Here is a 14,077-nt window from a genome sequence, read left to right on the forward strand (position 1 = left end):
ACCTATTATCACCCACAGGGCACTATCAAATCGGTGTCGTCTTGCACTGTCGGGTTTTTTGTATTTGAACATGTCGTCTGCCTTTTTCACTTTGATCGGCAATTAAAATAAGTTTTTAGGTTAATATATTTTCTCTAAAATATTTTTAAAACTTTAATTTTTAAATTAAATAAAGTTTTTTTTGTTGCATTTGCCTACAATTGCAAATAGCAATAGCCTTGTTAGTTAGTCCTTAGCTTAGCAAATGGTTCTTATTTTAAAAATTATTTAATCTAAAACATAGATTTTAAGTTATTATTTGTCTTTTATTTAGGAAAATTTTGTCTTTTTAATTTAGTTTTAGTTGATAAACTTCAAAGTTGATGTTTTGTCCTATGTTAATTCCGTTGTCATAAAAAACCATAATTATAATTTCTGTAATAATATAATTATAATATAAATATAAATCATAATTAAACTAGAAAGGAAAATCAAATCAGTAACAAGGTGATGTGATTGATGTCTGTGATACCTGATATGTGATGCAATTAATAAAGAGATCTTGATTTTATTGGAAAAATCATTTAAATTATTTAATAATAAAGTTTTCCAAATTTTTTTTCAGATATGAATGATCAGAAGAAGAGGAAGAAAAAGTTACTGTGTGGAGAGTCTGGAGAAGTTGTGCTTTCACTATCATGTGAAAGCGTCAAAGAGGCCGAAGATGAAAATGTTGATTGCTCAAGGAGTCCACTCACTATAAATGTGGCCAGCAACTCATCCGCAGAGTTGAATGGTCATGTGGTCTGTGAGGAGGCCAATGGTGCTGTCACACAAGCAGAAGAGCAACTTAGTAATGGAATGGTGAATGACAGGCTTGCAACCTTTAAACCATCCCTTCATTCCAACAGTGATGGTTGCATCATCAGTCCAGACAGCTGTGAAAAGTTTGTTCTTCCAAGTTTTTGCTCGGCTTATTTTTGCTTATTTTTTTCTTTTTTTTTTAAGGTCTGCTATTGCTTTTTTAAATTAACAATAGCACCAGAAATTTTTTGAAAACTGATTTAATTAATTTGTTAAAATGATTTATTATTTAGATCATTTTTTTAAAAATACTTCTTAAGGTTTAATGTAGTTTTCATTGTTTATGTCCATGCATTCTGACTTTCAAATTCAAATTGCAGTTCAAAATTTGAATCTAGTCATTGTAAGTAGTGAGAAAGAGAGAGGGTTGTACATATACATATGTGAGGGGATCTCTTAAAATATGAGCTAATCATACTGTTATAATACTCGCTGTCGTAACCGATTTACGATGCGACGGGTTCAAATCCTCGATTGAATAAAATATTCCAAACAGTTATTAAACTTTATTTACAGAAGAAATCAACTATTATTAGTTATTAAACTTTATTTACAGAAGAAAACAACTAATCGTTTATTTCCAGTAAATTCAAACTAACCCAACAATTAACTTTTAAATCGTTCAAAATCTATCGCTATGACAACGTCAACAAACAAATCAAATATGCTTTAAATAATTCACCGAATCGCTATTCACAAAATCACGAATTTCACTAATCACGAATATCACTAATCACGAATATCACTAATCACTTGCGACGTGCGCTTATATACTCTTCGCAAGCGTCGTTTCTAGATTCTTCTAGATGTCGGATTCTAGCATACTCCAGAATGCTCCAGTCACTAGAACATTCTAGAATACGCTAGAATCTAGTGCGTTCGGTAGCACGGTTATAACAATACATTATCTGCGACCTGTCTTACTCCTCATGTTGATGAATATATAACTGAAGATTAATTTTTTTAATGGTCACATAAACTCATAATGAAGTATGAGAGATGTTGAGCCAAGGCAAGGCACAATACACATATAGGGTACTAATTTAAAGGAGAGATGAACATGGGTGTTCAAGCAATAGTGTTGTAATGAATTTTAAATATTAATACTGCTGGTAGGATGATGCTGTTAACGTTTATGTTACACCTACCTACCAACCATAATTTCAACCTTTAAAAGGTTTCATCTTAAAGCTAATGATAAACTTTTTGATTGTTTCTCATTCTCAATGCAGAACTGATCTGTGTTCTCAGCTGAAAACATTTGATCAAAGAAACAATAGTAAATCGTTTTGGTGAGCATATATAGACACTTGAAACGCCATCACTACATCATCGTAATTATAATCATTCCATCATCATCTCCACCATCATCATCATCATCCCTTCATCATCACCACCACCATCATAATCATCATCTTCATCCCATCATCATCTTCATCATCACAATTTTATTGCATTAATAATTATTTATCTCCATAACTGTTATTTCAAACTGCTGCCAGCTAAAATGCATGTTACCAAATTGTGACAATAAATTTATTTAATAAATGGTCTCAATTTTTTTATTTCTTAACCGTTATTATTGTAATTAACTATCAATGTTATCGTCTTTATCATCATCCCATCAATGACATTAATGTGTTATGAATATAAGTGAATGTTAATGTAATTAGGGGATGTTATATTATATTATAGGATAAATTTACTTTCAAAAGTATCCAAAATCTCTTTGTTAATTTGATTTGAATGGTGTTTGTTAGTTAATCTTATTTGTTAACATTATTTCTTTCTTAATATAAGCTGTTAACTTTAACACAATAATTTTTTTTACTTGCATTTGCCTACTACTATGGTATTATCATTAATATTTTTTTTCCAATCACTGCCATGTCATGTTCCTTCATGTTGTTCATAAGTTATTGAATTTATTTGTTTTTTTTTTGGTTCAGTGGATTGGATTGGTACACAGAAATCACAATTTCCATATTTACTTATTGAATGTATGCGTGTGTGTTTGTTTATGTGTGCTTGTGTTATGCATATGTGTGTGTGTGTGTGTCGTGTGTGTGTAAATTTTGAAATTTTGTTACTGTCACTGACATTTACAATATTATTTTTAGAGTATTATTTTTTTCTATAGTTTCAAAGTTATTCTTCAGGTTTTTTAAATTTTTTGATTTCCTTATTTTTTTATCTGATTTTTGAAGACAAAGGTTAAGGTTATAAAAAATAATGTCCTTTAATCTTTGTCTCCCAGTTCACGTTGTATCACAGTTCACGTTGAGACTGTGTGGCTAGGAATTTAGTTATATATCCTGTGTATGTGTGTATGTGTATCTGTGTGTATGTGTATCTGTGTGTGCGTGTATGTGCATCTGTTTGTGTACGTACGTGCATCTATGCATCTATACATTCACTTAAGTGTATATTATTTACATGTATATGTACTGGATGTTATAGGTTATGTACATAGATACATACATGGATACATACATACATTTTTTATTATATACATCAGATGTTGCTAAAATGAGTCTTTCTAAGCGTTGGCCAATTGTTTGCTGGTAATTGTACAGTGGATGTCAGGTAAATATCTGAGGTTAAATCGTTCTAAAACTCAATTGCTCCCAGTGGGGACCAAGTAACAGTTGTCAAAGTTTAACATAAGTTCAATAAGAGTTGGTGAAGTTGATTTTAACCTTTGCTTCAACTGCGCTGAACCTGGGCGTCTGGTTGGATAACAGGCTCACAATGAAGCAACATATTAAAATGCTATCAATCACGAGCATGATTCAATTTTTGACAATTTGAGAACATTTTTTAATTAGTACTAAATAAATAAATTCTTAATAATAATAATTATAATAATACGTGCATACATACATATATACAAACAAACAAACAAGCATACATACATACAAACAAACAAACAAACAAACATACATACATACATACATACATATATACAAACATATATACAAACAATCAAACGTACATACTTCATATCACATGGTCTTATGGAAAACTCAGTTGGTGATCATGTTGAGAACGTGCAGAACTGTTGCATCATCACGAGGTGGCATGTTCTTATTATGCAATGATCATTCTTCATTTCGTGATTTGTTATCTTATGTTTCCTATTTGGAGTTTTTTTTTTTAGTTTTTGTGACCCACTTTTTTTGTTGTTTGACACATTTCCATTGTTTGGAGGCATATTAAATAAATAATTAGATATACAAATACTGCTGGTCTAAGCAATGTGTTCGGTTGTTGCATATCGTCAGCCCATTCAAGAACTGATCATGACCACGTGATCATTTCAGATAAAATGATTTCGCATTGCTTATAAATTTATAAAACTATCGATAAAAATTATTGTAACGTTAATGATTATAATGATGATGATATTAAATGATAATAAATAAGCAGCAAACACAGGCAAGAATGAAACTGCAAGAATAAAACACAATAACGTTTAATAACTGGACCATCTTGTTTCTTAATGTTACATATTTGCACGCAGACAAACAAACAGACTCAGACAAACAAAGACCGACACGCAAAGAAACACAAAAATACATGGCACACTCACACACTCACACACACACACACACACACACACACACACACACACACATACAAAGTTACGGACACACAAATGATCCCAAATTTCAGTGGTGTGACTGTTCTTATTTGAGATTATATTCATTCGCATGCCATCAGTTTATAATCCATCTTTTAAGAAATGTAGTTTGTGCTGTTGACAATCCTGGCGATTGTTAACTTATCAACTCAACTTATCAACTTGATGTAATAGGTAGAAATGTTTGGCATTGATTAATGGTTTCTCCAATCTACCTGTGTTTGTTTTTCTACCAAATTTTATATACAATATAGTATATTATATATATATATATATATATATATATATATATATTTATATATGTGTGGCTGTACTTATTAGGTCATTCAGCTGCATTACCTTTGTGCAATCCTTGTACATTTTTTGAGTGTTCACATTTTGTGCCCTTTGTTTTTATGTGTGAACTCAATATTTTAAAGTTTATTTAATGGTCTAGGATTCTTTATATATGGTTATGCTTGTTGGGTAAAAGAGTGTATTTTGTTTATGTTTATTACTCCACATGTTTGCATGTGTGTGTCGCGTGTGTGTGTGTATAAATGTTTTTTCATTGCTTACAGGTTTTTATGGGTGTGCGTTTTCTGTTCAGGTGTTGATGTGTTGTTGTGAATTCTTTACACATAATTCTTCATAAATTCCAACACAATACAATAAACACATTTGGCATTCAATGCATGTGTATGTGTTGTATGTATTGTACGTACATGTGTGGGTTACATGTATTTTGTTTTGTATGATGTTCCTTGCTTAGAGTTATTAAGTGCCTCAACTTTGAGGCGCTATTATATATTTTTTTTACATCTATCATACCCACAATTACAAAATATGATGTCATGTGTGATATGTGATATAGACAGTTTGAATGAAATAATAAATATTGACATTCTGTACACTCCTAACTTAGTACTTGAGTTCAATTCAACTGGCCTGCCTGTTGTTCGCTGAAATGAAGTGTTGTTGCGAGTGTTGCTTCTCTACCATGGTGGTGCTTTTTGTTTGTTTGTTTGCATGTTACTTGCGGCAATGTTTCTGCTGATATATATAAATAAGTGAATGAATAAATAAATAAATTCATTAAATAATAATTAAGTGAATAAATAAATAAATAAATAATTAAATGAATAAATAAATACACATAAATACCAGTGATTTTATAGCTAGTTAAAGGTAAATATTTCAGTTATGTAAATGTTTCAGTTTCAAATATGTAAATAATAATGCTGGATAACATTTATTTTCAAAAGTTGTAATGTTGTTAACAATTGATTTCCAATTCAAATGACGTTAAAATTCTAAAAAAAAACTAAATTAGAAGGCAACATCTTCCATTGAATAATTAATTTACTATTAATCTGGAGGATATTGCTGGTTGCGTTGTTTTCTTCACATAGTTTTCTTCACAGTTCACTTCACACCAACTTTAGAACAAAACCTCTTCTACCAATTTATCATTTTCCATTTCCCAAGTTTCTCAATTTCATTGGGCTCCTCATGTAGCGTATAAAGTCCAGTGTCTGGCTCGTTGGTAATGTCTTTAAATTCGAGTGATTTTGATCTCGAGACCAGTCCATTTCAGGTTGCCGTGAAGTCTAGCGACGCCCTCCGCGATGAATGTGATAACAGCAGCTCTAGTAGTAATAAATACGTTGATTGTTACGCCAGGAATGGGTACTGTTGTTGTCATTGTTACAAAAAGTTAGCAATTACCATCTATCATATCTAGTATATATCTTTCTTGGTTTCGTTATTTATTTATCAGTTATTTATTTATTCATTCATGCTTTTATTCATTCATTCAATTAATTCATTTTTTCATTCAATTGTTCGTTCGTTTTGTTGTTTGTTAGTTCATTCGTTCGTGCATTCATTCACTTATCTATTCATTCAATAAATGATTGATTGAATGAATGAATGAATGAATGAATGAATTAATTAATTAATTAATAGTATTACTATATATTATTTATCAATTGTTTGTATCTTATTCATTTACTATGCGCTCACTAACTTATTTATTATGTTTCAATTTTGGATCCATAACAATGATTTAATTATGGGATAATTATGTAATTATTATTTATCAACTGTGTAGGAATTTATGTTTTGATGGCATGTTAATTAAATTCTAATTAATTAATAGTTGTAGCATAATTAATTGTTCATTATGTTCACTCATTTTTGTTATACATTTTAACATTTAACTTTGAAAGTGAACGTTAATGAGTTGTAAATAGTGAATGAATGAATTATAAACGATGAGTTATAAACAACGAATTATAAATAAGGAGCATAATTTTATTGGTGTCTGATGCATGCAACAAAATTTAACGTTCAGTTGTTTAGTTTGATGGATCAGTTCCTAGGAGTTGAGATGGTTAATGGTTTAATGCTGTTGTAACATACACAGAAGAAAGCATCTTGTTGGATGTGTGACATTTGGCTGTCTGGTTCGATGAACCTGCTGTGATTTTTTGTAATGTTATGAGTTGGTTAATTACATTCTAATTGAATAATGTTGAGATGAATTGCTCCTCTGATTGGTTATTGCTTTTCCATCTTTATTGATTTTTCTTTAGGGGTTGCTTTTATTAAGAACGGTTTTTATTAATTTTTTTATTATCATTTTTTTACTTCATTAGTCAGTTGAAATCAATTTAGTAGTAGAGTGCAACCGTGTCTTTAATAGTATTTGTCTTTACAATTGTAAATAAAATCATATTATTTTGGGGTATTATGACGCTGGTGCTTATAATCCCATGCAGTGCTGTTATGCTATGATATTTGCTATGTGGACACGCACACACACATACAAACACGCACGCACACTCACTTTGTTGCAAACATACACAGTGATCACACACCCACAGAACTAAGACAGACATAATTATCTCAATTGCTCATAGATTTTGTATTATTATATTTATAGCTGCCATTCATAGAGGGCAGACAATAGAGTGTTTGTTAGTGATGGCTGTTCACATGCTATTTAAGTTCGGCTATTTGATATTTTGTGAGTTTTGAGATTGTATACTCAGTAAATAACATCTACTTTTTATTCTTCATTTTCTGTTGATAAATTTTAACATAGTAACGTGTCTTTCAATTTATTGCATGATAACTGCTTTTGGAAATAATATTGTTTACATATATATATAAATAAATAAATAAATATATATATATATAAATATATATATATATATATATATATTTGCCATGAGTGTTAGCACTGAGCACAAATAAGTAATGAATGTTCCCCACCTCCAACACAGTCGTACCATGTCGGGGCAGCACCTGGACCACCTAGGCCACCGAAGGACCCAGTCAAAAGGTTCCTGCAAGGACTTCACGGTGGCCACCCCTGAAGAATTTGTTAAAAGGTTCGGGGGCAATCGAGTGGTCGACAAGGTTTGTCCTTGAAATTGTTTGTTCTTTTTATGTTTCACTGCTGTCATGTTAAAACAAATTTCCACAACTACTTATTTTATTTATTTATTTATTTGATTTTACAATTTTTTTGTGGAGAATTCAAATTCTTTCAATACTCTGTTAAGAAATTTTGGTTGAACGATTTTAATTTTTATATCCTTCAACAACATCCCATCCCATCACGTAGGGTGTTTTGCATCTGAGAAAATATTTTTATATGTATGACTTCTTAGACAAAATTTCCTTATAGATTTTAAGTTTACATAGTTTAACTGATTTAAATTTTTTTTTTTAAATAATTTACTCTCAATTATTTTGTTTAATAACTGAAATGAAGTGAATGGTGTAACTGATGGAGTGAGTTGAGTGAGAGGAGAGGAATGAGTGTTGCTTCATTCTCGAAGGTCCTCATTGCAAACAATGGCATAGCAGCTGTCAAGTGCATCCGCTCAATCAGGAGGTGGAGTTATGAAATGTTCAAAAATGAGAAAGCTGTTAGGTTTGTTGTCATGGTAACTCCCGAAGACCTGAAAGCTAATGCAGGTTGGCAGTTACTTGAATCAGCTGTTTCGTCAATTTATATTTCAATTCATCATTTTTCTCTTGTGATCATTGGTTTATCAATTAGCTTTTTACTTACTCGCTAGCTCGCTCACTCACTCACTCACTCACTCACTCACTCACTCACTCACTCACTCACTCACTCACTCACTCACTCGATCGCTCACTCACTCACTCACTCACTCATGATGAACAGAGTACATCAGGCTAGCAGATCAATATGTGCCTGTCCCAGGTGGTTCCAACAACAACAACTACGCAAACATTGAACTCATCCTTGACATCGCCAAGAGGACAAAGGTTCAGGCAGTGTGGGCGGGTTGGGGCCACGCTTCAGAGAATCCAAAGTTACCCGAACTCCTTCACAAAAATGACATTTCTTTCATGGGCTAGTGAAATACCTTCATTATATAGTGTATATTTTTATGTATGACCATATTCGTTAATGTGCACATTCACATAGAGAATAGTTTTTTATCTGTATTTTTGCTTTAGTCATTTTGATTATAAGTCAACATTTTTATTGTTCTACAACTAATAATTTTGCTGCTTTTTTAATGCTTCACTAAATTACATTCATGTTATTAACTATTATTATTATTATTATTAATGCAGTTTAACGGCGTTTCAGCGCTACTGGCTATCTTTACGCCCTTTTTTCTTTTGAAACAAAATTGTCTTAGGGTTCTTTTGAGTTTTTTCAAATATTTCTATATTCTGTCGAGTATTTTTATCTCCTAAAGATATGTTATTAGATTATTGATGTTTTCTCTCTTGAAAATTTTTTCAATATCTGAGGGGATCTGATATCGTTTCCGAATATCATCATGGTTTTTGCATTCCACCAAGTGTTGTACAGAAAGTTTTTCATCACAAAAGTTGCATGCTGGTGGATTTGTTTTGTTGATTATCCAAGAATGAGTGTATTTTGAATGGCCTATTTTTAACCTATTAATAATTGTCCTCAGTTTACGGTTTAAACCCTTAGATTCATCTGGATTTTTTTTATAAACACTTGGCATGGATAGTTTAAGATAATTGTTAATCTTATTCCATTCAAGTTGCCATTTCTCATTCATAATTTTTTTTGTCCAAGTTCTTAAATCACTGTATGGAATTGGTACATTTGATATTGGGATAGCATGGGCTTGTGATGCGAGTTGATCTGCTTCTTCGTTGCCATGAATTCCTAAGTGACTGGGAATCCACATCAAAGCTATTTTATTACTATTATTAGTCAAGTTATTATGTATATTATTTTGTATTTGCTTTATCAGATTATGTTGAGGGCTATATTGATTAAGTGCAGTGATTACAGATAATGAATCTGAAAATATTAAAAATTTGTTATTATTGAATTTAGATACATAGCTTATCGCCATCTCAATAGCAATGATCTCTGCTGTAAAAATTGATATATAGTTTGGAAGATGTTTCATGAGCTTATATATAATCTTTGATTGCTGGTAAACAACTATTGCTGCTGTCATTGCGAACTCCTTTTTTGAGTATAAATTTTTGTGGAATTGGGATTTTTATGGATTTTTTCTCTAAATAAAATTTTACTGTTCTATTTATACTGATATCAACATCTGGATACAGCAATAGCCAAGGCGGGTGTTCATAATCCATTTCTTTCAAAATATTAGTTTTGTTATGACCTTTGATATATTCATTAAGTCTTGCTGGGAATGTTTGTATAGCTTTTGATTTTATTTGATGATTCTGGTTTATAAATTTGTAGTTCTGATTTTCTGGCTGAGACCTAACTTTTAAATAATAATTCAATGCTAACTTTTGATGTCTAAATGTTAAAGGCATCTCCCCAGACAAAACATGTAAACTGCTAGATGGCGATGTTCTGTAAGCTCCCAAGACTTTTCTTAATGACTCGTTCATTATTGGTTGAAGAATTTTCAGATATGATTTCCTTGTTGATCCGTAGACAGGACTAGCATAGTCTGTTATTGACCTTATTATTGCTTGATAGATTGTCATTAAGTGTTTTTGGTCTGAACCCCAGGTATGATGAGATAGAACTTTTAGAAGGTTGAGTGCTTTTAAACATTTTATTTTGGTCTGTTGGATGTGCGGAATAAAATTAAGTTTGGAGTCTAAGATTATTCCCAAATATTTATATTGCTGAGTAAATTCGATGAAATTTTCTTGAAATTTTAATTTTAGGTATATTTTTTTTCGTTTTTTTGAAAATAGGATGGCTTTTGTTTTAGATTCTGAAAAATTTATTCCATGTTTAATTGCCCATTTTTCTAATGAAATCAAAAATCTGTTTATTTCTTCCTTCATTATTTCAATATTTTTATTTCTAAAAGTTATTGTTATGTCATCCATATACAGTGAAGCTATTGCTTTTTTTGGAATTATACTTGTTATGCCATCCAAGAGTAAGCAAAACAGTTTTGGTGACAAAATGCTTCCTTGAGGGATGCCTAACTCTGGATGCATTACTTCAGAAAATATATTATTAATTTTTACCTGAAAGGATCGGTTTATTAAAAATTTTTGAATAAATTTGGGTAGGTTTCCTCTTAATCCTGCTTGATGTAGTACTCTAGTAATTCCATACCTCCAGGCTTTATCATAAGCTTTTTCTATGTCTAAAAAGATTGTTATCGTCTGTTCATTGTTGTTTAAAGCTTGTCTGACATGGGTTTCTAGTTATAGTATGTTATCTAACGTAGATCTTCCTTTAATCCCACCACATTGAGAGTTTGATATTATTTTATTTGTTTTCAGATACCAATTTAATCTTTTATTAATTATTTTTTCCATTATTTTACAGGTGCAACAGGTTAAGGATATTGGTCTATAGTTTTCAGGTTGTAATTTGGTCTTATTTGGCTTATTTATCGGAATTATTGTTGCATGGAGCCATATAGTTGAAAGACTTGAGTTGTACCAAATATTATTGTAAATTTTCAATAGTATCATTAGTGCATTTTGTGGCAAGTTTTTAAGCATCTTGTAAGTAATTAAATCTGGATCTGGAGTGGAATCGTTGCTATTGTTAATTTCATACATCATTTCTTTCATTGATATAGGAGAGTTGTATAGCTCTAAATTTTTTGAATTGAAATCCAGATCTTTACTTTCTTCTGTTGATTTGATGTTTGCAAATTGGTTGTTTAAATTTTTTGAATTTTGCTGGAAGTAGTTGGCCAAAATATTGGATATATCTTGGTCAGTTATATATTCCTTATTGTTAGCAATAATATGGCTGTTTTTGTTGGTATTATATTTGTTTTTAATTTTTCTGATCATCTCCCATACTTTTACTGCTGAAGTGTTGACATTGAGATTACTGACGAATGAACTTCAGGAGAATTTCCTTTCTTCTCTCACTATTCTACATGCTTCTGCTTTGAATTTCTTATAGTTTATGAGATTGACTTGGGTAGGGTTATTTTTAAATATTTTGAATGTTTTTTGTTTTGCTTGATTGCATTTTTGCTCTTCTCATTAAACCAAGGATTTAATATTTTACCACTTTTATTTTTTATAACTGGTGTAATCTGGTCTATGATTGTTGTTATAATCTTTATCCATTTGTTCATTGATTCATCATCAATTGTGTTAACATTTTTCATTCTTTCCTCTGTCATGTTTTTAAATGCAGTCCAATCTGTTTTATTGTAATTTATTCTTTTCAAATCATAATTTCTTATGTTTTTGATGGATAAAATTATTGGATAATGGTCACTGCCATGTAAATCGTCTTCTGCATCCCATTCTATATCTTAAAAAATGGCTGGAGTGGTCATGGCTAGATCTATTGTTGATGAAGTATTTGTATGATCATGATACATTGTTGCTTTTGTTGGTTTGATTAGGCAGAGATCGCTTTCTATTATTGTTTTTTTCTAGGTGTATTCCTTGAGCATTTGAAGTTGAGCATTCCCAGATTTTGTTGTGAGCATTGAAATCTCCCAATAATATGAATGGTTTAGGGATTTGTTTAATTAAATGTTTTAACTCTTGTGATTTGATCAATGAGTTTGGTTTTATATACTCATTGCATATTGTTATGGATTTATTGTGGATTGTTATTCTTGTTGCTATAAAATGTTTATTAGTTTCTATTTTAACTGGAGATTGTGTTATATCGTGATGGATGTAAATTGATGTTCCTGCCGATGGGTTTGTTTTTGTTGGTATGGCTGATTTATGGTAAGCCTTGAAGTTTTTCAAATTTATTTGCTTGTCATCAGTAACCTTAGTTTCCTGCAGGCATATGATTTGAGGATTATATTTGGAGATTAAGATCTGTAGTTCTGGAAAATTATTTTTCATTCCTCTTATTGCAGGATTCTAATCTTATTGGGATTTTTATGCATTATATCATCTTGACGTTTAATTGGTTTATGATCATCATTGTTGCTTAGTATGTCTGATTTATCCCTTGTTTGTATGTCTATTGTTGGCATTTTTTTTACTAGAAGCCATACTCATTGTTATCTTTTGTAACCCTTTTGATATTATTTACATATATATCATCATTGTTACAAAATACTTCATTATCATCACTACTTTTCATATCCTCATCAGTAGAGAATGAATATGGATCTTTATTTTTTTTTTGTTATTATTACCATTATTATTATTACCTTTATTATTATCATTATTCTTATTATTATCATCATTACTATTATTACCATTATTATTACCATTACCATTATTATGACTACCAATTTTATTAACACTATTACCATTAGTTACTTTTACTGGTATTGCTCCTGTCGTCATCATCATGATCTGATTCCAATTTTTTCCCTCTTCCTTTATGAGATTTATCAGTATTAGATGGTTTTTTCTTTAAATATGTCATGCAGTAGTTTGTTGGATCTTTTATGAGATTGCATTGGGTTTCTTTATTTACCATTGCTTTTTTTGTAATTATTTGGGAATATAATGGTTTTTTCTGCTGATATATCTGATTTCTCGCCTGGATATATGATACATTATTTTCAGCTTTTGTCTTTAATATTTCTTTTTCCAATTTGAATTTTGAACATTCTTTAGAAAAGGTTTCATGGTTATGTCCACAGTGGTAACATTTTGGGGTATTTTGACATGGGATTTCCCATGTGGGCTTATGTTTTATAATTCCACACCTTGAGCAAATAACATCTTTACTCTTGCAAATCTTATGGTGGTGACCGTATTTCTGACATTTTGTACATCATGTTGGAAAGGGTATAAACTTTTCAACTTTGATTGATTGATAACAAACTTTTAAATCTCCTGGAAGTTGGGGACTATTGAATGTTAGAATGAAGGTGTTTGTGTTAATTTTCTGATTATTTTTGGTTATTTTTATATTGTAAATATCTATCACACCTTGACTTTTTAATTCTTCCTTTATTTCACTTTCAGAGCAGTATTTAAAAATTGTTGTTCTGATAACTCCTTTACTTATATTCAAAGATTTGTGTGGATAACATTTAACTTTTTCATTCAAGATAGAATTGATTTTTAATAATTTATCTCGTTGAGTTTCTTCTTCTTTTAACTTAACTTTTAACTTGGTTGAATTTTAATGAAATTCAATTCTCCTAGAGTGGTTTGGAAGAATTTACAGATTTT

At 30.6% G+C, this 14,077-nt stretch overlaps 2 protein-coding genes across 2 annotated transcripts; both read left to right on the plus strand.

The window, feature by feature from the left end:
• Positions 1–606: 606 nt before the first annotated feature.
• On the plus strand, positions 607–2,139 carry HELRODRAFT_165769 (hypothetical protein; the record flags this gene model as incomplete). The annotated part of the gene is made up of 2 exons (XM_009032278.1): positions 607–926; positions 2,076–2,139. The coding sequence occupies 2 exons, from the start codon at positions 607–609 to the stop codon at positions 2,137–2,139; spliced, it is 384 nt and encodes a 127-aa protein (XP_009030526.1).
• A 5,623-nt stretch (positions 2,140–7,762) lies between these two features.
• Positions 7,763–8,866, plus strand: HELRODRAFT_69944 (hypothetical protein; the record flags this gene model as incomplete). The annotated part of the gene is made up of 3 exons (XM_009031824.1): positions 7,763–7,891; positions 8,317–8,455; positions 8,670–8,866. 3 exons carry the CDS (start codon positions 7,763–7,765, stop codon positions 8,864–8,866), a joined length of 465 nt encoding a protein of 154 aa, XP_009030072.1.
• Between the last annotated feature and the right edge of the window lie 5,211 nt (positions 8,867–14,077).

The sequence above is a fragment of the Helobdella robusta genome (genome assembly GCF_000326865.2).
Source record: "Helobdella robusta unplaced genomic scaffold HELROscaffold_8, whole genome shotgun sequence".
Classification (NCBI taxonomy): Eukaryota; Metazoa; Annelida; class Clitellata; order Rhynchobdellida; family Glossiphoniidae; genus Helobdella; species Helobdella robusta.